This window comes from Macaca mulatta, chromosome 11, assembly GCF_049350105.2.
Source record: "Macaca mulatta isolate MMU2019108-1 chromosome 11, T2T-MMU8v2.0, whole genome shotgun sequence".
Lineage (NCBI taxonomy): Eukaryota > Metazoa > Chordata > Mammalia > Primates > Cercopithecidae > Macaca > Macaca mulatta.
In genome coordinates this window covers 103,351,813-103,374,109 of record NC_133416.1, presented here as the reverse complement: position 1 = coordinate 103,374,109, position 22,297 = coordinate 103,351,813, and the positions used below count along the sequence as shown (strand labels likewise).

General features: G+C 42.1%; 1 protein-coding gene, 1 long non-coding RNA gene and 1 other non-coding gene across 5 annotated transcripts in view; 1 reads left to right on the top strand and 2 right to left on the bottom strand.

Annotated features, from left to right (window-relative positions):
* Positions 1-1,291: 1,291 nt before the first annotated feature.
* On the bottom strand, positions 1,292-16,179 carry LOC107000980 (uncharacterized). Of its 2 annotated transcripts, XR_013401273.1 has the most exons (4): positions 15,885-16,179; positions 7,965-8,539; positions 4,856-4,962; positions 1,292-3,386 (listed from the first exon to the last, which is right to left on the bottom strand). It is a non-coding gene; the product is annotated as an uncharacterized LOC107000980 (long non-coding RNA). The 2 variants fall into 2 exon arrangements; XR_001448158.3 differs by lacking the exon at positions 7,965-8,539 and having other exon boundaries at positions 15,885-16,175.
* TRNAD-GUC (transfer RNA aspartic acid (anticodon GUC)) lies at positions 15,830-15,901 on the bottom strand. The gene has a single exon. It is a non-coding gene; the product is annotated as a tRNA-Asp (tRNA).
* Positions 16,180-16,349: 170 nt separating the features above from the next.
* The window catches only part of LTA4H (leukotriene A4 hydrolase), a 35,481-nt gene continuing 29,533 nt past the window's right edge, over positions 16,350-22,297 (top strand). For both annotated transcript variants that reach the window (XM_015152473.2, XM_015152472.2), the window contains exon 1: positions 16,350-16,566. In XM_015152473.2, the coding sequence (XP_015007959.1) occupies positions 16,408-16,566 (159 nt within the window). In that variant the 5' untranslated portion in view covers positions 16,350-16,407. The remainder of the gene's footprint in view (positions 16,567-22,297) is intronic.

Here is a 22,297-nt window from a genome sequence, read left to right as displayed (position 1 = left end):
CCCAAGGGATCTACCCTCATGACCTCATCCAAACCTAATTATCTCTCAGACCTCACTTCCTAATACCCTCACATTTGGGGTTAGAGTTTCAATACATGAATTTGGGGGAGACTTAAACATTTAGTTCATAATATTCTGCTCTTTGTCCCTCTCAAAATTCATATTCCCCTTGCATTTAAAATACATTCACTCCATCTTAACAGTCTCAAAAGTCAACTCATTCCAGCATCAACTTCAAAGTTTAAAGTCTCATCTAAATATCATCTAAATCCAACATGAATGAGACTCAAAATTCACCCTAAAGCAAAATTCCTTTCCAACCGTGAATCTGTGAAACCAGACAAGTTATGTGCTTCCAAAATACAATGATGGAACAGACTCAGGATAGATATTCTTATTCCAAAAGGGAGAAACTGAAAGGTAGAAAGGGTTGACAAGCACCAAGGAAATCCAAAATCTAGAAGGCAAACTTCATTGGGCCTTAAAACTGAAATACAATCCTCTTTAGCTCAAAGAATGCTCTGGGTGTAGGCCAACTGAGGTGGTGGTTCTCCCTTCCAGAACCACTGGAAGGTATTACCCCCATCTTTCAGTGGGGTGTCCCTGCTTCTTCAGCTCAGTGTAGCACTACCCCCATGGCTCTCTGTGAGTGCCACACCCACATGACTGCTGAGTAGCAGTCCCACTCTTTGAAACCAAGATGGAGGCAGCCTTGTTCCCAGGGGCCTGTGCACTCTGGGCCTGTGGTGGCAGTAGCAGCCCTGATGATGTCTGAATTGCCTTTGGGATCCTTCCTCTCTTTTCCTGAAGGATATTGCATATTCACAGCCTTACTTCATTCCATCTTGTTTTCTCTTTTCCTTTTAGTCCCAACTGCGGGGACTAAAGCATTATTTCTCCTGGAATAATCCCAACTCTATTTCTGGCTTCTGTTGAGATGGTTGATTAGGTCCATGGTTCATACTCACACTACTCTCCTTATCAGGTGGGTGACCAGCCACACTCTTAATAATATCTTCTTTTCTTTTCTTCTTTTATTTTTAAAAATAGAGATGGGGTCTCACCATGTTGCCCAGGCTGGTCTTGAACTCCTGAGTTCAAGTGATCTGCCTGCCTTGACATCCCAAAGTGCTGGGATTATAGGCATGAGCCACCATGCCTGGCCTAACTCTTCTGAACATGGTTTCTCTTTTTTTTTGGAATAAGGACAGGCTAAGAATTTTCCAAATCTTTAAGTGCCAGTTCTTTTTTGATTAACAATTTCTTCTTCAATTCATTTCTCTCTTCTTAATTTTTACTATCAGTAGCCAAGAGGAACCAAGCTGCTCTTTCAACACTCTGCTTAGAAATGGCCTCAGCCAACTATCCAATTTCATTGCTTGAAAGTTCTTCTGTACACAAAACACTAGAACATGCAATTCAGTAAGTTCTTTGCCACTTTATAAAAAGGATTTTCTCCATTGTCCAATAACATGTTCCTCATTTCCATCTGAGGCCTCACAGAATAGCCTTTGCCACCTATATTTCTGCTAGTATTCTGTTCATGATTATTTATGCATCCTCAAAGAAAGAAGACGGAAGTTCTTTTTGAGTCCTCACCAGAATCATCTTTAGCAATTTTTTCACAGCAACCTTGGCTTTTTCTAGCATGTATCTCAAAACTCTTTTAGCCTTCACCCCTCACCCTGCATCATCACTGCTTCCACATTTTTAGAATTTATTTTAATTAAAAAAGTATATAATGTAATTCAGAAGATCCAAAGATATCCCTTATGCACCATATGGATGTCAATTTCACCATGCAAATTTCACCATGCAAATTCTTCCTCCCTCTGAAATACTTTGACCTTTATTATTATTATTATTTTAATTTGAGATTCAGGAGGTACATGTACAGATTTGTTACATGACTATATTGCATAATGCTGAGGTTTGGGCTTCTGCTGAACTGTCACCCAAATGGTGAACATGAACATAGTACCCAATAGGTAGTTTTTCAGCTCTTTTTCCTCCCTCCTTCCCTTTCCCCTTTTGGAGTCCCCAGTGTCTATTGTTTCTATCTTTATGCCCGTGTGTACCTCACGTTTATCTCCCTCCCACTTATAAGTGAAAACATGCAGTGTTTAATTTTGTTTCTGTGTTAATTCACTTAAGATAATGGCCTCCAGCTGCATCCATGTTGCTGCAAAGGACAGATTTTTTATGACCGTGTAGTATTCTATTGTGTATATGTACCACATTTTCTTTTCCAATCCATTATTGATAGGCACCTAGGTTGATTTCATGTCTTTGCTATTTTTATACATTGGTTATAGCAGCACCCATCCTGGTACCAATTTCTGTCTTAGCTTGAGCTGCCATAGCAAAATAACAGTGAGCAACAAGAAAGATTAGCAGACCTAAGAATTCTCCTACTCCAAGATAAGATGAGTGCATTAAAAAAACAAAACAAAATAATGATGACAAATAAGATCTGACAAAAGGTGCTCCCCATGCAAATCATAATTATAAGATGCTTATTTAAAGTAAGGATTTACATTGACCATTGTTAAGAGTAAACCTTGCCCTCAATGTATTTTGCATCTTGAGATATGATTAATTAGCACATGTAAAGAATTTGCAAACATTTGTTGAGGGTGTGCCCACCTTTTTTGCTGATATTGGTGAACAATAACAAAAATTAGAACCCCCTGTTTTTTATTTCCATGCAAGCCTCACTGCTTCCAGGAAGATGCCCACTGATGTCTCCATTGAGCTCCTGCAGCATTTGTGACTGGTCCACCTGGATTCCCTTTAATTATTCAGTCTCCCACACTGATCTTTCGTGGTTTCATTTTATCGTCCCCATTTTCCCAGTACGTTTGCAAACTTCCCAGGGACAAGTGCGTGTCCCTGCTGTTTACTACCCACAAAAGGTGTGTGATAATTCACCATAAGTGTGTTTATGCCTGCCATGAGCGCCTACTTCCTTTTGGCCTAGAGTTTGGGAGTTCTAGAATTGTTCCTCTCCAAGTGAAGACCAAGGAGTAGAGGATGAGGAGAGGGAGAAGAAAAGGTTGAAAAAAAAATCAAAGAACCTAGAAGGTTTGTTCTGTTAGACTTTGCAAAGAGCAGCAGAAAAAGTCAAATCTATCACAAAATATAACTTGATTTCTGATATTGTATTATTCTAGTTCAATGATTCAATGAAATAAAGAGGAAAACATTTAAGAAGTGAGAGATGAGAAGTTCCGGGAAGCCATGCCCGCTTAGATAAGCAGCACCCTCAGCTTCCATGGTGTGCCTTTTTGTTCTGCCATCTTTCCTTCTTTTGTTCCTTCCTTTCTCCATTCCTGTCTTTTATTACTTTTGAATCTTCTGAGGACCGCTCTGTTGTTTGTACTGAGCTGGGGGCCGCAACAGAGACAACAGAATTGTAAGGTATACCTGGAAGAAACTGCCCCCTCCACTTCTTTGGGAACAGAGTGAGAGAGGTATAAAAAAACAAATACAAACTAACCAGAAGGACAAGAAATATATACAGTCGATTCTCATGATTTGCAGTAACTACATCCTAGAAAGTTACCATAAACATTGCATTAGTGAATGCTGAACCTTTGCTCCCAGGGGAAATACAGTAAGTGGGGGCTCCTGAGAGCCTCTGTTCACATTTTCGTCAATCAATCAATACAAAATCTCATTGTACATGTTTTTCTGTTTAAAGACACTTTTGTAATATGTAGTTGATTCGTTAACATTGAAATCGCAGCCAACAGCACTGTAACTCATGCTTGATGCAGCTTATCTAACACACATACTTTCTCCCTAAAGCACATCGTTGCCTTCTTGTGCTTAACCCTAGACAGCACTTCAGCACCCACTTGGCGAACATTTTAAACTGCAAAACCACCAACGAAAAGCACAAAAATGTATAAACAAGTGACACTAGACTGCAAAAAGGACACTTGTTTACAGTATAAGCGCAGAAGCAAGAAGGCAGAGGGTCACTTTGTTTAACCTCAGTTGAGACTGTGTGCCTCTGGAGACTCAAATTTTTCACAGCTCTGAGTGTGTCCAAGAGTGACCACAAAAGCTCTGTAAATATTGATTTTGGGATAACAAATAAATTTTGGCAAGTAGGCAAACTTGTAAACACCAAATCCATGAATAATGAGGATTAACTGCATATATATATATGATATATACATCTACATACATACATAGGTATGTGACATTCATGGTCAAGAACAATTAATGACCAAATGAGAGAAAAATACACTGGGAATATATCTATGGAGAACGGGGCAGTGAGCAGAAGTGAGAGAAGTAGGTATGGAGGGCCTTCCAGGACTGTGCATTGGTTGGATAGAACTGAGCGGGGTGTAGGGTGTGTGTGAGGAAGAAAGGAGAAGGGGGCTACTTTGGAAGCCAAGGGGAAGCGGCTTGGAAGGGAGGAGGAGGCCAGGTCTCAGAGGTATGCGGAAGTGGTCGGCTGGGTTTAAGAAATCCTGAGACACATGTGCCGGAGAGGGCAGAGGGTGAGTGAACCATGTGAGTCTCTTCCACGGGTTTACTCAACTCTGAATTTCAAATAAAAGAAGCCTTTTGTAAGAAATTACAAAATAATAGTTCCTCAAACATGGATTTGTAGATGAGAAGAACATTTAGGAGGAAAGCATTTTGGGTTGGCCTTTGCTCATGAAAATGTTATTTCCACGGGCAAATGGGGATAACCTGCTCTGTTGGCAGAGCAAGAGAAGCTGGGCTCAAAGCCAACAAATATGACACAGAAATAGGACTTTTGAAAATGAAACCCTGCAAACTCTTATCAAAACCTGCTTGTGCTTTAAGTCAACAGAACAAAAGGTATAAGTACCTGCTGTGATGAAATGTCACTGCCTACTTAGTGGGAAAAATGGAAGCTGAGCTGGAATCTCTGAGTCAGAAAGAAACAGGTCCAACAAAGCTTGCAATCAGGCTTACCTGGAAAAGAAATGGAAGTGAATGAGAGGAAAATCAAGTATGACCAAGGCCAGCAGTTGTAAAGAACTTTTTCTCGTAACTTGAAAACAGCTTCCCTCCCTACTTCATCTACTTTTAACTCCTACTCAAGCTGGGGTAGGGAGAAGGGTGTTGGATTTGTGTCAACAACTACAGAACCAGGTTGCTGCAATGCAGTGAATGTTTCCGGACTGGTGCAGGGGTCTTAAAGGAAATCTTCTGGCAGGGTACAACTGTCTAAACTTCAAAGCTGCATGTCAAAACCTGGCTACAATCTGTTTACCGAAAGACATGTACTGCTATGGAGCAGCACCATTCATAATAATAACTCAGAACTGGAAATCACCCACATGTCTATCCATGGTTGAAAGGAATAGTAAATCATAGTATATCCACACATAGAACACTGTACAGCAGTGAGAATGCACAACCTAGATGTACACACAACATTATGGAGAAATCTTGCAAAAGGAATGTTGAGCCAAGGAGCCAGGCATGACAGAATATACTGTATGTGTCTGTTTATGCAAAGGAAAGATAAATAGCCAAACAGGTCAAGGTAATATGCTATTGGAAGTCAGGCAGCAGTTACCCCTAGGAAGCAGGATTTTATAGAGACTGAAAGGGAACTTAAGGGAGGCATCTAGTGCGGTGGTGGTAATGTTCTGTTTCTGATCTGCGTGCTGATTGCACTGGCATGCTCAGTTTATAAAGTTGAGTGAGCTATACACTTATGTGCATTTTTATGAATGCATAGTATGCTTCAATAACAATGTTTTTGAAAGTGTTTACCATTAGTTGGGGGGTGGGCATTCTGTATCGCAAACATACATATTGCCTGGTGGCATCAGATGACAAGGGCAGGTGCAGAAGGTGGATTTTTCTTTGCCGCAAAGTCAACACAGTGAAACACTGAATAAAAGGATGCCTGGAACCTCCTGTGAAATCTCATTTGCTCATTTATACATTTGTTCATTCATACAGCAGTCATGTGCTGAGAGGGAGAATATACAGTCAGGATCTTAAAGACACACCATCTAGAAGGGAAGGCTGACAAGTAAACTGACAATGATGCAGTGTGGTAACTTCTTTGTTGAGGATAACACTAGGGTATTAAGAGACTATTGATTTGGGGGTCCAGGGCAGTGGACCCCAAGAGAAGGAGTCCTGACATGTTTGATTAACACTTGAATTGAATTTTCTCCAATGCCCCAAGTATTTCTTGAGCCTCTAAGGCAGTGAGCTCATTTAAAACGCACACAGATCACCTGGGAATCTGGATAAAATGTGGATTCTGATCTAGTAGGTCAGGGCAGGCCTGAGATTTGCATTTTTTTTTTTTTTGAGATGGAGTCTTGCTCTGTTGTCCAGGCTGTAGTGCAGTGGTGTGATCTCAGCTCACTGCAAACTCCACCTCCTGGGTTCAAGCAATTTTCCTGCGTCAGCCTCCCAGGGAGCTGGGATTATAGTTGCATGCCATGCCTCAGACTCAGCCTTCCAAGTAGCTGGGATTGCAGGTATGCACACCACGATGCCCAGCTAATTTTTGTATTTTTAGTAGAGATGGGGTTTCACTCTGTTGGTCAGGCTGGTCTCGAACTCCTGACCTCAAGTGAGGCCGCCCACCACGGCCTTCCATAGTGTTGGGATTACAGGCGTGAGCCACTGCCTCGGGCCAAGATCTGCATTTCCGATGAGGCTTCTAGGAGGCGCAGACGCTGCTGCTCTTCAAACACACTTTATGAGGCCTAAGAGAGAAGGCCATGCTATGGTGGGCACTGTCTGGCTCCAACTCAGGACAGCTTGACAGCCTATTTGGTTCAGGCCAGTCCCTCCCAAGGACACAAACAGAGAAATAAAAGACAGAACTGTGTGGGAGGAGACATGGGTGGCTGGGGAGGCTTTCCAGACTGTCTGTGGTCAACCATGGGGTGGGGTGGGGTGCCAGAAAGGGATCTGGGAGGAGACCACTTACGCTATTTTACAAAATTTGCAGAACTTTTTCTCGTGCTTCTTTCATTTTGGCTTTTCCAACTGCCCAAACCTTGTTTTGTTTTGTTTTGTTTTTGAGATGGAGTCTTGCTCTGTTACCAGGCTGTAGTGCAGTGGTGCGATTTCGGCTCACTACAATCTCTGCCTCCTAGGTTCAGGCGATTCTCCTGCCTTAGCCTCCCAAATAGCTGGAACTACAGGTGCATGCCACCAAGGCTGGCTAATTTTTATATTTTTAGTAGCGATGGGTTTTCACCATATTGGCCAACATGGTTTCAATCTCCTGACCTGGTGATCTGCCCACCTTGGCCTCCCAAAGTGCTGGGATTACAGGTATGAGCTGCCACGCCCTGTCCCAAACCTTTTCTTGACAAGCACAACAGACTGGAGATGTGACAATAAATATAGAATTCGCGTGCATGGCTGCACAAGGAAGGAGAAATTTCACAGAGGATGGAGAAACTGGTCAGGATTGCCTCAACTATGTTGTAAGGTGAACATTAAAAAGGTGGCTGAAATAATTCCTTCTATTTGTTTACACACCGAAGGGAGGAAGAGAAGGGTGTCATATGTACCTTTTTCTCTTGGCGATGGAGATTCTACTAGACTCTAGCCCAGACTGGAGGGTGGGGGGCAGAGTCCTGAAGGGGAGGAGGAGAACCCTGCCAAGGTTGTGGGAAGAGTGGGAGCGGGAAGGGCATGCAGGCTCAAGGAAGGGCAAGAGAGTGCAGAGAGCTTAAACACCTTGATTCAGCATGGCTGACGCAGGGTGTGTCCAGCCACTCAAGTGGAAGCTGCAGAGCCCCACGGGGCCAGTGGTAGACACTATGTAGTCCACAGGAAGTCAGCAAAGGCTGCTTTTGTTTGTGGTTGGGGACTCCAGTGACCTTTATTTTTTTCATATCAATAAATAACCTTTTGACTGAGAAATATATTCACATTAAAATTCAAAAGGCTTACAAGATTATTCAGTTGAAATATCTACCTCTCACCTCAGATCCTTGGCCTTCCTTCTCTGTCCACACAGGCAAACAATACCATGAGTTTCTTGAGCATCCCTCCAGAAGTATTTTATGAAGTTATGAACAAATTTTTAGAATAAATTCTCTTCCCCCTTTCTACACAAAACAGTGAGTCATCCATAGTCAGAATTTCATCAGGCTTCCTGACCACACCGCTCCTTTATTTTTCCAGATATCACTTGTCATCCAAGACACGGACTTCCTTGGTTTTCCTTCTTCATCGAGGCCATTCCTTTCCAGTCTCCAGTCTCCAAAAAGAGACACATGGCTAGTGTCTCTTTTTCTCCCTGTGCCATCCACATGCTGAACTCCCAAATGTGTATCTCCAACCCAGTTCCAGCTTTTCTTCTGGACTCATATGTCCAACTGCCTACTCGGCAACTCCCCTCGAGTCACAGACACTTCAGATTGAATATGTGAAAGATTGACAGTTGGGCACAGTGGCTCACACCTGTAATCCCACCACTTTGGGAGGCTGAGGCAGGAGGATGGTTTGAAGCCAGGACCTCATGACCAGCTTGGGTAACATAGCAAGACCGCTGTCTCTAAATAAATAAGTAAATAAAATTAGGGAAAAAAAAATGACTGGACTCCTGAATTTACCCTCCCCCACTCCAGTCTGCTTCTCCCACGATCTCTCCTTCTCAGCTAATCCTACTACATTTTCCTGGTTTATCAGGTCAAAAGTCTTGGCATTATCCTTGACTCTGCGCTTTCCCTCATACTCCATATCTAAACTGCCAAGAAATCCTAGTAGGTCTGCCTTCAAAATTTATGCTGAATTTGATCATTTCTTACTAATGCTACTGCTGACTCCTGTGTCCAAGCCACCATCATCTCTCACCTGAGAATTGCTCTCCCAGCTCCTACTTTTGTTCGCTCTCCAGTCTGTTTTCCTATAATAATTACCAATACAACTTTCTCAATGGAAAAGACCTACATGTTTGCCTTTTAAAGCAACAAAGGAAGAGGGCAAGAGGATGCATGGGCTTGGGAGTTTATTTTCTCTCCTCCTGTGTACACCTCCTCTAATCTGTCTCCCATGCTGCCACAGAGCAATCTTTCTAAAAGACAAGTACCGACCATGCATATTCTGGTTAAGAGTTGTCGACTTCCTGCAGCCTTAAAGGTAAGTTCCAAGCTCCTTCCCAAGGCATGTGAGGTTCTTTCAAGTCCTCACATGCCTTCCCCTTCAATTCACCTCCCGGGTCTACCCGACATGTTCTCACTTTGCCAACTACTGCAGGTTGCCAGTCAGGGAATTTTCCAGGCAAAATGTGGAGAAAGCAAAGAGGAGCAACATATTTCTGGAGAAATAACACATAAGGAAAGACGTGGAGTTGTGAGGTAGGCTGACGTGAAGGTACAGTCCTGTAACCGGTTACAGGAATAGTGACTTTTATTTTTTTCCTAAGGAGAAGGCCTGGAGATTATCACCAGACCAACTCAAAATGACAAAGTTTTCCAGAGCTTATATACCTTCTAAGCTATACGTCTACATGGAAGTGTGCATTCATCAAAAGACATAAATGATTAACTTCTTTTCATCTGTGACTAAGGTCTGAGTCTTGAAGACCTTTCTGTGGAGCGTCAGTAAATTTACTTAATCTGAATGTGTGCAGATGCTGGGGTGATTACCCTGATCTTGTCTCCTGCTAAATCAGGGAGGTTTGGGGAGTTCCTTCAGACTCCCAATGAACTTGTTTAACCATGCTTTAAGGTTCAGGAAAGGCCTGGGCACAACTCTTGGTGGGCTTTTGTTACATCCCAGCCTTTGTATGGGGCACCGGCTTTTAATGTCGAACTTAACCACTTGGTCAGCACTGAAACAGTTGTTATGGAGGCCTGCATTAATGAGACCTGGCCTGCCACACCAGGCTGAGATGGGCACACTTCTTGAGCTCAGGAGCTCGAGACCAGCCTGGGCAACATGGCAAAACCCTGTCTCTACAAAAAAAAAAAAAAAATTGTGTGTATATATATATATACATGCAAAAATTAGCTGGGTGTGGTGGCTTGTGCCTGTGGTCCCAGCTACTCAGGAGGCTCAGGTGGAGGATCACTTGCACGCCCAGGAGACAGAGGTGGCGATGATCTGAGATCATGCCACTGCACTTCAGCCTGGGTGACAGAGCAAGACCTGGTCAAAACAAAAAAAAAACAAAAAAAAAACAAAAAAAAAAAACCAAAGAAAAAAAAAAAAGAAAAACAAAAAGAAATGTTTGATTTAAAACTGGGGGTTTATACTACTTTGGAGATAATAAACTGAATGATTTAACTTAGTGTAAAGGGGGATACACATTTCTTTTTTTGTTTTTTTTTTAATTGACATAAAAAGTGTACGTATTTATGGGGTATAGTGTGATGTTTTGATGCGTGCAGAGGATACACAATTCTGCAAAAAGGAGGCAAGAGGCAGAGTTTAATCAGGAGCTAGCTAGACCACATAAGCAGGCAGAGCAAAGGGAGAAAGCCATTCTGTTTAAATGGCAACATGGTCTCGAAGAGCACCCAAGTGTGGAGTCCAGAAGTAGTGCTGCAGTCTTCCATGTCATTTTTCAGAAAATTAGGATTCTCAACTCTTACAAACAACAAATGCCAAAATAACAACAAAAAAGTGAACTTACACAAGAAATGAGACTCATCTTTCATTTTAATGTAATTTCAGATTTAAAAAATCATAAAAGCATACAAATATAATAGTATTATAATATACTGTGAATAACTGGTTATTTAAAAAAGTTTGCCAAAGCTTTCTTGAAAAAACAAAAGCCCACATTCATCTTTTAATCCCTTGGATTTTACGCCAAAAATTCTAGTATTTGAAAATGGGCCTTAAATCAAAAAGGTAGATAATATCAACCGGCAATGTTAGTAAGACCTTGAAGGATTTTCAGCAGGGGAGTGAGATGATTACGTTAGAAAGAATGCTCTAGCAGATAACACAAGCAAGAAGGAAGAAAGATCTGTCCACGATAATGTGGTGGAAAACCAACAGATAAGGGCAAGTATCTGGGGCAAAACTGATAAACTCACCCAACTGAGACCAGGAGTCTTGGGAAAGATTGAGTTCCCTGTAGAGGACAGAAAACCCAAGATAACACTGTCTTAAACAAAGTAGATATTTCTTTCTTTCTCAAAGATAAGAAATTCAGAGCAGTTCACATGGGGGTTCCATGATCCCCAGAGACCTGGCTATTTCCAGCTCATGGCTCCTTCTACTTTGCTCCTCCACCACTCTCAGCACACAGCTCCAACCTCATGATACAACATGGTAGTTAGAGCTCTAGCCATCAATGTATCTTATCTACCTTCCAGGAAAAGAATAGAGAAAAGGCTAAAAAGAAAAATAAAGTTACTGTTAAGGACACTTCTCAGGAGTTGTAACTGACAATTCCACTTACATCCCATTGGGCAGAACTTAATGACATGGTCTAATTGCAAAGAAGGGAAAGATCTACTTCCATGTGGCCATGTGTCCAGCTAAACATGGAAGGTTTTACTACTAAGGATGAAAAGATATATAGGTATTAGAAGACAACTAATGATCTTTGTCACGCCAGATGTATAACCTGGAGAGGAAAGAAGAAAGACAGATTACTGAGAAGTGTGTGAGGGCACTGCATTAACCTGTAGGATTTTGTACCTTCAGAATTGTTCTCTTCCAAACACATCTCTACTTCTGGCCCCATGCCTTGATTCCTGCTAAGTCCATCTGAAAATCTGCCCACCTCCCACTCCCCATACTCAATCCTACCATTTTTCCTATTAATATTCTGCTCATCCTTCAAATCCCATCTCAAATGCTATGTCAATCATGACGTTATTCTTGACCTTCCCCAAAGGGATAGAACTTGTCCCTCTAGAATTTCATGTATAGTTTTCCTTGGGCCTTAGTCTCCTCTTAACACCATGTTGTCTTAGGTCATTAGTATAGCTGGGTACTAGAGTATAAATTATCCAAGAGGTAAGACAGAGCCTTCCCCAATTATTTTCTAGGTAGCACAATGTAGTAGAATGCATTTAATAAATATCTGCAAATTACACTGACTATTTCAAGAAAGGAAAGGTATATGTAAAGGAAGGGGAGAAAACAATGTAAAGTCTTTTTGCCCTTTTAAGGGAAGCATTTGTGCAACAATTGAAATTCCCCGTAAATGCATTTCAAAACATATGATCTTTGCTAATGTTGCCATTCCTTTTTAGAGGCCTAATTTGGTGTGACTTGTTTTGCTGTACAAACCATGGTTGCTTCTCATTTCCCAGGCTGTCTTAAAAGCTCTTGCTAACACAACAAGGAAAAGTAACATTAAAGTGGTTAAAATAGACAAAATAAAAGCCAACTGCAATAATCATATTAGCTAACATGTAACAAATGCCCAATCTGTGCCAATCACAATGCCAAGCAGTTCCCATACTTTATCTCATTTCATCTTTCCAACAACTCCATGGGCCACAGGTTCCTCAATTATCCTGAGGGGATTGAGGGATTAAGTAACATTTCCAGGTGAACAACAGGGCTGGAATTCTTCCTGTTCATATGGCTCTATAAATATAGGTATTATTTCTTTTCATAATATTTTATATAGATTATCTTTTCATCTTTAAGTCTCCTTTGGTAACTAGACCCTGATATTACTCTTCTTTTATTATTGTTATTACTATTATTTGTAGAGACAGGGATTCACCACATTGCCCAGGCTGAACTTGAACTCCTGGGCTCAAGCGATCTGCTTGCCTCAGCTTCCCAAAGTGCTGGGATTACAGGTGTGGGTCACTGTGCCCAGCCTTACCCTTCTTTTATAGATGCAGTGGAAAGCTTCATTTTTTGAAGCATTCTCAATTTCCCATTGGAGATCAATAATACTCCAATTGCTTGTAAACTGCGAATTTTGTACATTCTATATTTGGGGTGAGTGGCATCTCACAAAACAATTCCTACTATGTATTTATTATTTGATGAATATATTAATGGAGGAATTTATTTGTGGTTGTCTGTGGATATTCTCATTTAAACACAAGTGGCATAAACTCTGTGGGTTCCTGGTAATCAATGATAGAAGATGATAATGATGTTCTTATTAAAACAAACTACCCTTTCTCCATACTAGATAAAGAAGATGATTTGATTGTGTATTATTTGAATAAATGAATTCTATGGCATCTATTGTATTTGTCACCCTAGATTTGGTGACCTCAAAAAATGTTTGTGGCTCTGCGTGGTGGCTTACACCTGTAATCCCAGCACTTTGGGAGGCCAAGGCAGGTGGATCCCTTGAGCCCAGAAATTTGAGACCAGCCTGGGCAACGTGGCAAAACCCCGTCTCTACAAAAAATATAAAACTAGCCAGGCGTGGTGGCAGGTGCCTGTAGTCCCACCTACTTGGGAGGCTGAGGCACGAGAATTGCTTGAGTCCAGGAGGTTGAATGTGCAGTTAGCTGTGATCACGCCACTGTATCCAGCCTGGGCAACAGGACAAAATCTTGCCCAAAAAACCCAAAATGCAAATGTTGATCACAAATTCTTACATCCTGTGAATTAGGACCTATGCAGGTGTAAGGTATTAGAATTCATAGTTTGGGATGTTTTTGTTTTATTTTGTTTTGCTTTAGCTTGCAGAGGCCAATACAAGGATATCCAGAAATACTGCCGTTTATTTTGTTGTTGTTGTTGTTGTTGCTGGAGCCAAATTTCATCAGTTTTGATAGAGAATTGAGCCATACCAGCATCCTCAATCCAGCAACTATCCCTCACACCTCTGAAATTTTTACTTTCGTCTTCTTCTCTACCTTTTTGCCTCTGAGTCGATCCTTCTGCAGAAACTTTCCTCTTCTCCAGAAGCTCTTTCACCTCTATATCTAAACATGTTAAAATTTCTCTTGCCCTAAAAAGCAAAAATTTAAAAAATACTTTCTTGGCCGGGCGCGGTGGCTCACGCCTGTAATCCCAGCACTTTGGGAGGCCCAGGTGGGCAGATCACAGGTGAGGAGATCGAGACCATCCCGGCTAACACAGTGAAACCCCGTCTGTACTAAAAATACAAAAAAATTAGCCAGGCATGGTGGCAGGCACCTGTAGTCCTAGCTACTCGAGAGGCTGAGGCAGGAGAATGGTGTGAACTTGGGAGGTAGAGCTTGCAGTGAGCCGAGATTGCGCCACTGCACTTCAGCCTGGGCGACAGGGTGAGACTGTCTCAAAAAAAAAAAAAAGCTTTTTCAATGCTGCATTCCTCTCTAGCTGCCCCTTTATCTTCCCTTCTCACATTGGCCAAGCAACTTGACAGTGGTTTATGCTCCACCTCCCTCTTCTCTTCATTGCTCAATCCACTACTCTCTGGCTTCCATCTTCAACCAAATCACAACAGTCAACAAAACCACCACCTTGCCCACTCTCACCCCACTGCCAAATCTAGAGAATTTTCACTTCTCACTTCGGTGGTCCTCTGGACTGCATCTGGTATTGATGGCTGGCTCTTCCTGGTTTATTTCATAAGTTTCTCTTCCTCTAGCCCTTTAAAAAAAAAAAATTCTGGTGTTCTCTCACCTTCCAACCTGTTTTCATTACCCTTATCTTTACACACTCTTCTTGGGTTGAGCTTACCCACTGTCATAATTTGATCCACCACGTTTTGTGACGTGGTCATGTCTACCTGACACTTCCCCAGAGCTATGGACTTAAATATCCAAGTGACTCATGGACATCTCCGCTTCAACTCTCATAGGTTCTCAAATTTCATCTGTCCAACGTTGAATTTAGCGTCTTCCCCTTAAATCTGTCTGATTTAGTTTGAATATATGTCCCTACCAAATCTCATGTTGAATTATAATCTCCAGTGTTGGAGGTGGGGCCTGGTGGGAGGTGTTTGGGTCACAGGGGCAGATCCCTCATGGCCTGGTGCTGTCCTTGCCACAGTGTCTTGTAGGATCTGATTGTTTAAGAGCGTGGCACTGGACCCCCAATCTCTTGCTCCTGCTCTGGCCATGTAGAGGCCTGCTCCTTCTTTACCTTCTGCCATGATTGTAAGCTTCCTGAGACCTACCCAGAAAAATACTGGAGCTATGCTTCTTGTACAGCCTGCATAACTGTAAGCCAATTAAACCTCTTTTCTTATAAATTGCCCAGTCTCAGGTATTTATAGCAATGGAAGTACAGCCTAACATACTGTCCTCTTCCTATAGACTACTACCTCTGGTTAATGACTAGCCAGCCACTGAAGCCGAAAGACTGGGCCCCCTTAGTCTCCTCTCAATCTGTGAATCCACTTACCTAAGTATTCCTACCATTCATTCCTTCCTCTCTATCCTAACTTACTACTTACCTATGTCAGGCTCCCAGCATCTTCTGATTGAGCCATTTTAATAGTTTCCTAAATCTCCTGCTAATGGTTTTGATACCACATTTTACGACATGAGTCTAACCATGCGTTATCAGTCCCCTGCTGAAAACTCTTCAATGGGTCCCCCACTAATGCATCCAGGATTAAAAGGCCACCTGTTTAAGGTCCTTCGAAACCTAGCCTCTTCCAATTTTTCCAGTTTTAATTTTGAGGCCCCACCCTAAAGGCAAGGCATCCTTCAATCCTCCTTCACCTGCCACAAGGGCCCCAGAGCTGAGCTAGACGTCCCAGCTCTGCACTCCCACTGCGGCCAGTGTATAACTTTTATAGAAATTCATTAGTTTCTAAGATGGGAATGTTGGCTTTCTCCGTTTGAGAGCTGCAGGGTCTAGGGATGTACATAATAAACATTCAAACTGACAAAACAACCGTTTAAACCTTGAATTGCTTGAAACATGTTTAAACCTTGAATTGCTAAAACAAAAGCAACTCTTATGCCTCCCCGTCGGGGAATCGAACCCCGGTCTCCCGCGTGACAGGCGGGGATACTCACCACTATACTAACGAGGAACTGCACAAAAGACTGTCTTCTGATAGGCCTTTTCTACGTTTTTGCTCCGCCCGGCCCTCGCTGCATGCACCCACCGATGACCTGATTTTCTTATGTTTGCCACCACAACTTCCACGGAGGTTGAACGGAGCCAAAATGGTAGTGTTCTGTTTTATCTCCCCCTCCACTTCTCATCATTTCCCTCAGGCCACCCTTCTTCTAACTGTCCGGACTCCCCTGCTCTTCTTCCCCAGCTCCAGCAGCACTCTCGGTCCCCCTCAACACCCCTAACACACACGCTCCCAGGTAGCCAAGCGCCCGCTTCCGCGCGGCACCATGGAACTTGTAGTTCCTTCACTCATCCCCCAACGCTCGGCTGACGTTAAGAAACTTCCTTTCCCGGCGTGCACCGCAAATCCCTCCCCTGCTTCTTTACCTCTATCCCTCCTCCTCAGGTTCTCTATCGGCGAGTCTGGTAGCTGAGCGTTAGGGTGTAGGTCGTAGTGCGGTGTGATCCCCCAGAGCCATGCCCGAGGTAGTGGATACCTGTTCGTTGGCCTCTCCGGCTTCCGTCTGCCGGACCAAGCACCTGCACCTGCGCTGCAGCGTCGACTTTACTCGCCGGACGCTGACCGGGACTGCCGCTCTCACGGTCCAGTCTCAGGAGGACAATCTGCGCAGCCTGGTACAGTGGGGCGCCTGCCCAGTGCCCGCCTCTCCCGGGCTCCCCGCCCCACGCCCCTAGTCCTTGCGGATCTGCGGCTCAGCCCGCCGCGGCCCCTGCCTAGCCCCACGTCCCCGTCTGCTCTTCTGTAGCCCCCATCCAACTCACGTTGTGCACTTCTCTTCGGCCCCCCCAGATCTGCCACAGCACCCCCTCTCAACCCCACTTAGCCTCTGCATCCCTTCCCTCACCCCGCACTTACACGTCTCTCTCCTCCGCCCCTCGGCCCGATCCTCTCTCCGAGGTCCCTGGGCACATCCCGCGCCTCGTCCACACCTCTCAACTCACCCAGCCCTAGGTGTCATCTTTGCAATAGCCCCCATAATTTTAGTTCCCGGCTCTTAATTACCCCATGGCCTCCCCATTGCCTCGGCCTGCGGCCCAGAACCCCCTTCCTCGGGCCCCAGACTTTTCCCAGCCCCCAGCGCACCTTCCTCAGTCAACAATCTCACCCAAGTCTCAGATCCCATGTCCTGTCGATCCCTGATCCCACAGTTGCCTCCCAGGAACCCTTATTTCGATCCACAGGTCTGCAGGGCACCACCCATCCGTCTCTCTCCCAGTTCCCTGGATCTCCCTGCTAGTCGTTCTCAAGCCCCTTAGGATTCCCAGCCCCTGCCAGGCAGGCCTCTTCTCTCCCCGCTACTTTGAAACTAACAGTCCCGTCTTGCTAACTCTAGGCGCAGCTCTCTTCAGGGTCCTTTCTACTTTTTAATCTTATCAACTTTCTTATCTTCTAGTAATTTAAGGACGGGTGGGACATTCAGGTTTTCTAAGGATGATTCAATACGCTTTATTAATAGTTGGTTCCAAGGAGCCAAGTAGTTATTTCACTTAGAAAACACATACTTCTACAAACTCTGTAACCATTGGAATGAAGAAAGGTTGTAGATTCATGGAATATTATTCAGTGATTTTATCTGTATCATATAACCTATATTTAATGTTCTTGCTCAAATTGCCCGATAGTATTTGGTTTGTACCTTTCACCGGAAGAATTTCACAGAAGAGCATTTTAGAAATAAGAGGGTCAGGAAAAGACAGCCAAATTCGGCTTCTTCACCAGGGCGGGATGCTACACGTGTATTTTACACAGTATAGCATGGTGAAATCTACTAAAGCACATCAGTAAGCAATCAGATCAGATCGGGCAGATAAGAATTGGTGGGTTTCAGGCCTCTTTTTCCTACTTGTGTAGAAAAGATCTGCATTTTGATTTCATTAATATGAACTAATAAGTACTTAACTTTCTTACTCTTTGGCCTTCAACATTTTGCTAAACTGATTGATTTGAAAAATAGGTCGATTCCTGTATGTACTGATACGTAATCACCAAAAGTACTATAAGAAAGAAAGATAAGCAAGAAGGCATCTATTTCCTTGTAGATCGCACTTTGGTCTTCTTGAAGTACCATGCTATCTTTAATTGTAGTAGCAACTTTGCCTGGGCAGGGCTGAAGTCCTATTTCATTGCAGTTTCAAAACTAAACACCGCATGTTCTCACTCATAAGCGGGAGTTGAACAATGAGAACACACGGACTCAGGGAGGGGAACATCACACACCAGGGCTTGTCGGGGGCAGGGGCCTAGGGGAGGGATAGCTTTAAGAAAAATACCTAATGTCGATGACAGGTTGATGGACGCAGCAAACCACCATGGCATGTGTATACTTATGTAACAAACCTGCACGTTCTGCATGTGTACCCCAGAACTTAAAGTATGATAATAAAAAGAAGAAAAACCGCACTATGGGACTGCCATATTTGAACATGTGTTTATATGTCCTACACTCGAAAGTACTAGAGATTTAAAAGTTAAGCAATTCAGGAAACTTGTGTTCAGATGTGAATGATTCCAAACCAAAACCGAGGTTGCTAGTGGAAGAAATTTAAAGAGGTTTTTCTAATATATGGACAGCAAATTCTTCCTTGAATCTTTAGCTGCAACATATATTTCAGAAGAAATATTCCAGTTAGTTTAAGATATAATAAAACCTTGACTAAGCCCCAAACCCACTTAGAGCTCTCAGTCGACTGGAAAATTCTTGCTCTTCACCTTTATTTTAAAAAATTAAATTATAAACTATGCTGAAAAAAATGAAAAATTTTATAGCTTTTTGCTGCTTAATATGACGTCACACTTACCTCTGTTTTGTAAAATAAAAACTTAAAAAAAATTATTTGAAGTTCAGGTGTACATGTGCAGGTTTGTTATATAGGTAAACTTGTGTCATGGGGGTTTGTTGTACAGATTATTTTGTCACCCAGGTATTAAGCCTAGTACCCATTAGTTATTTTCCTGATCCTCTCCCTTCTCCTACCCTCCACCCTCCAGTAGGCCCCCGTGTGTGTTCCCCCCGTGTGTCCATGTGTTCTCATCACTTTTGTAAAATAAAAACTTTACCTCTATTCTATAAGTAAGCAAGAGTCAGGATGTTTAAATTTTGAGAAGAATGTCCGAATCTAAAAATCTGCTCATTGTTTTCACATTCCCCAAATCTAGAGAAAAGTAAGATTTTAAAATTGTGATTTCTGGTTGGCATGTCTGTTTAGCAAATTACAGCCTGGAATTATAATAATGTTAGATGTTATACAAGGAAGGCAATTTGTAGTACAAAGTGACATCTGTTTATAATTGCTTATTTATGACAAAAGCCTTAGACCAGGAGCTTAACCTTATTCATTAGTTAATTAATATTTATTTAAAGTTAACTTGTTTCTTTCCTCCAGTAGATTGTGGACTCTTGAATGTAGAGACTGTGTTTCATAACTCTTTGTATTTCAACTAGTATAGTCTATGTCTGGCATGTAGAGGACATTCAAAAGGTTGATTAATGGATGATTTCAATTAGAAAACAGATTAGAAAACAGTGCCTAAGCCTAACATGGGCTACATTGGTAATAGTGCCAGCTGAATTTCAGAGGTGAGATGGGAAGACCCAGTGCCAGTGCTGAGTCAGCAGAGGCATCATGTCTTCTCTTCGTCTCCATTCTTGGAGTCTGTGATGTTGAGGAATGCTGAAGGAGCTTTAATTGGACAAATTCTCAGCTTTCTAAAATTCTTTTCAAGTTTTGTTTTACTTACACTGAAGTTTGATCCTCCAAATTTATGATAACTTTCAAACATTTTTTTTCTTTTCACTGAAACTTTCAGAAATGTTTAGGTATTCTTTTGATTAGTGGCTCGAGGTTTTAGTGCCATGGCCAAGGCAGAAGCCAGCAGTTAACAATAGGTATTTATGACTGCAAACCATCTTGTCTTCACTAAGTAAATGGCTCAACTGGGAATCAAATCAAGGTGGGTTTTTAGTTTTAGTTTTGTGTTTCACACATAAACCTATGCTTTTTTTTCTTTTCCATCATATCCTTGCACATAGCAGGTAGAAAATGTAAATACAGACATCATAATGAGGCATAAAGCTTTTTTTTAAAAAAAACTCTCCTTTGTTCTAGAAAGGATTGAGACTGCTTGAAGCAACATATATAGTATAAGATTAAAAATAATTAAATAATTCGGAGGAAGAGAGAATAAGGATAGGAGAAACAAAATCCATGGCATAAAGCCCTCTGTACTTTAAAAGAAGTGGGCCACAAGGTTGACATGGAGCTTCCTACTGGCCTGTGCAAAAAAGGAATCAGATATCTATTCCATGGCAACTGACCAGCTACTGAGAAGTACAACTGTTTTTTGAGGGGATAGAGGTACTGTTCAAAGAGGATACTGTGAAACATAATAAATTATATCCTACCATTAGTAAAGCTGTTGATGCTTACCACGTTTCTTAAAAAGTACTAAATCCAACTTGTCAACGATCCAGTTTTCTTTTTCTTTCTTATTACAGTTTTTGTTATTTTTTAAAAATAACATCACTGAAAGAAGGGGAATTTTAAAAAGTAGTTTGCAAATGATAGTTGAGGCTTAGGACTTGAGATATACAGCTTAAACATTGCAGTTTTTGTTTTCTCTTGGTCTAGGACCTGCTTCATGCATTAATTGACACCTAGTGTTTTTGGGGCAGAGTGCTAAACCCTGGGAATACAGACTTAAGTAACATTCTCTGTTTTAGAACCCTTAGTCTAATGGAAAAAGAAACCATTATAATGCAGTACAGTAAATATTATAGGAAAGGGTAGGGCCAACTGCTGTAACAAACACAGGGGATATCAAAAGGTTTCACAAAAAATAGTTGTCACCATGAAACTGTTCATGATTCTAAACAGATTTGGAAAATATAGGCAATATAGAAAACAGGATATGTTCCACTGGGAAATGACCCAGTTAATTCATCTATATGAGCATGTGTTGTTATAAACACAAGATACTCAAATCAAGTTTTTAAAACAAGTTAGCTATTCTGAATAGCTATTCAGAACTAGGTACTAGACTGTGAAGAGACTAGAGAGGTACTAGAATATGAAGGAGTAACCGTATTATTTTAAATAAGATATAAACCATATCTTCTACTAATTCAGAGTAAGGATAACAGATGACGTGCCCCCAAAAGAAAGTAGCCTGAAATAATTGGCCATTAGGAGGGAAAAAGATGGTACTCTCATAACAAATTTGGCTGCTCTTAAAAAAAAGTAAAAGAAAAAAAGGAAAACAAACCAAGATGGAAATTTCTTCCTAAACAAAAATTGTTGACTCCAGAGAGGTGGGAATAAAGTTTAGTGATTGTCCTTGTGATGATTTCTGAGCTTATCACACATGGTTAACTAATATAAAAGCGGGGCAGCTGGGAAATGGCTGGTTCTTAGCCTTACATGTAGCCAAGCCAGATTTCAGAAAAGGAAAAAAAATAATGCCAGAGGTAGGGAGATCTGATAGAAAGCAGTTCTACCAGTCCAGGGCCCCACCTGTGTTAGTAGTGGAAAGAAAGGAAAGGTATGAAGACACTGTGAAAGAACAACTTTTAAGTGGCTGTGTGGGATTGGGAAATGGGATCAAACCTTAGGGAACTGGAAGAGTTCTTTGAATAGAATCAAGAAATCTGGGGAGAAACCTGATTCAGGGAGTATAAAAGTCATTTTTGGAATTTTTAGAAGCCTATTCAATGTGTGGTGCTATGTCCCATGGAAATGTTGAGCAGACAATTAGACTGAGGTCCTGGGGAGGGAATACAACTGTGGAACTAGAATGGCAGGCATCTTCACAGAGATACTAGTTGAAGATGTGAGCATGAGTAAGAGCTAGGGAGTGAAGGATATGGCAAGAAAATCGAAGGACCAGGGCTGGAACACTGGGACATATCCATATTTTTGAGTTGGAATAAAGGAGGGGAAAGGAAAACATTAGACAAGGCAAAGAAGAGAAGGAAGGGGTTTTAACCAGATGACGTGTCCGTAAGGGCTGTAAGTAGATAGAGGTCAAGGTTATTGGACAGAAAAGACTTTGTTGATCAGGGTAGGGGCTGCCCTTTCAATAGCAAAGGAGCTGGAAGCCCGATAGAAGAAGGGGAAAGGGAGGATGATGGATGAGGAGGTAGAAGTAGCAGTCATAGCAGTCATAAACTCCCTTGGAGTTTAAGGAAGGAAGGAGGAAAACTAGAATAGTTAGTGGGTAGATCCATCAAGCAGAATTTTGTTTATGTTGTTAGGAAACAGTCTTGTGATATAGGAAGGTTCAAGATTCTAGGACAAGAGATTAGTTGAGAGATAATTAAAGAGTATGATTTCTAGGGCTCAGGATTTT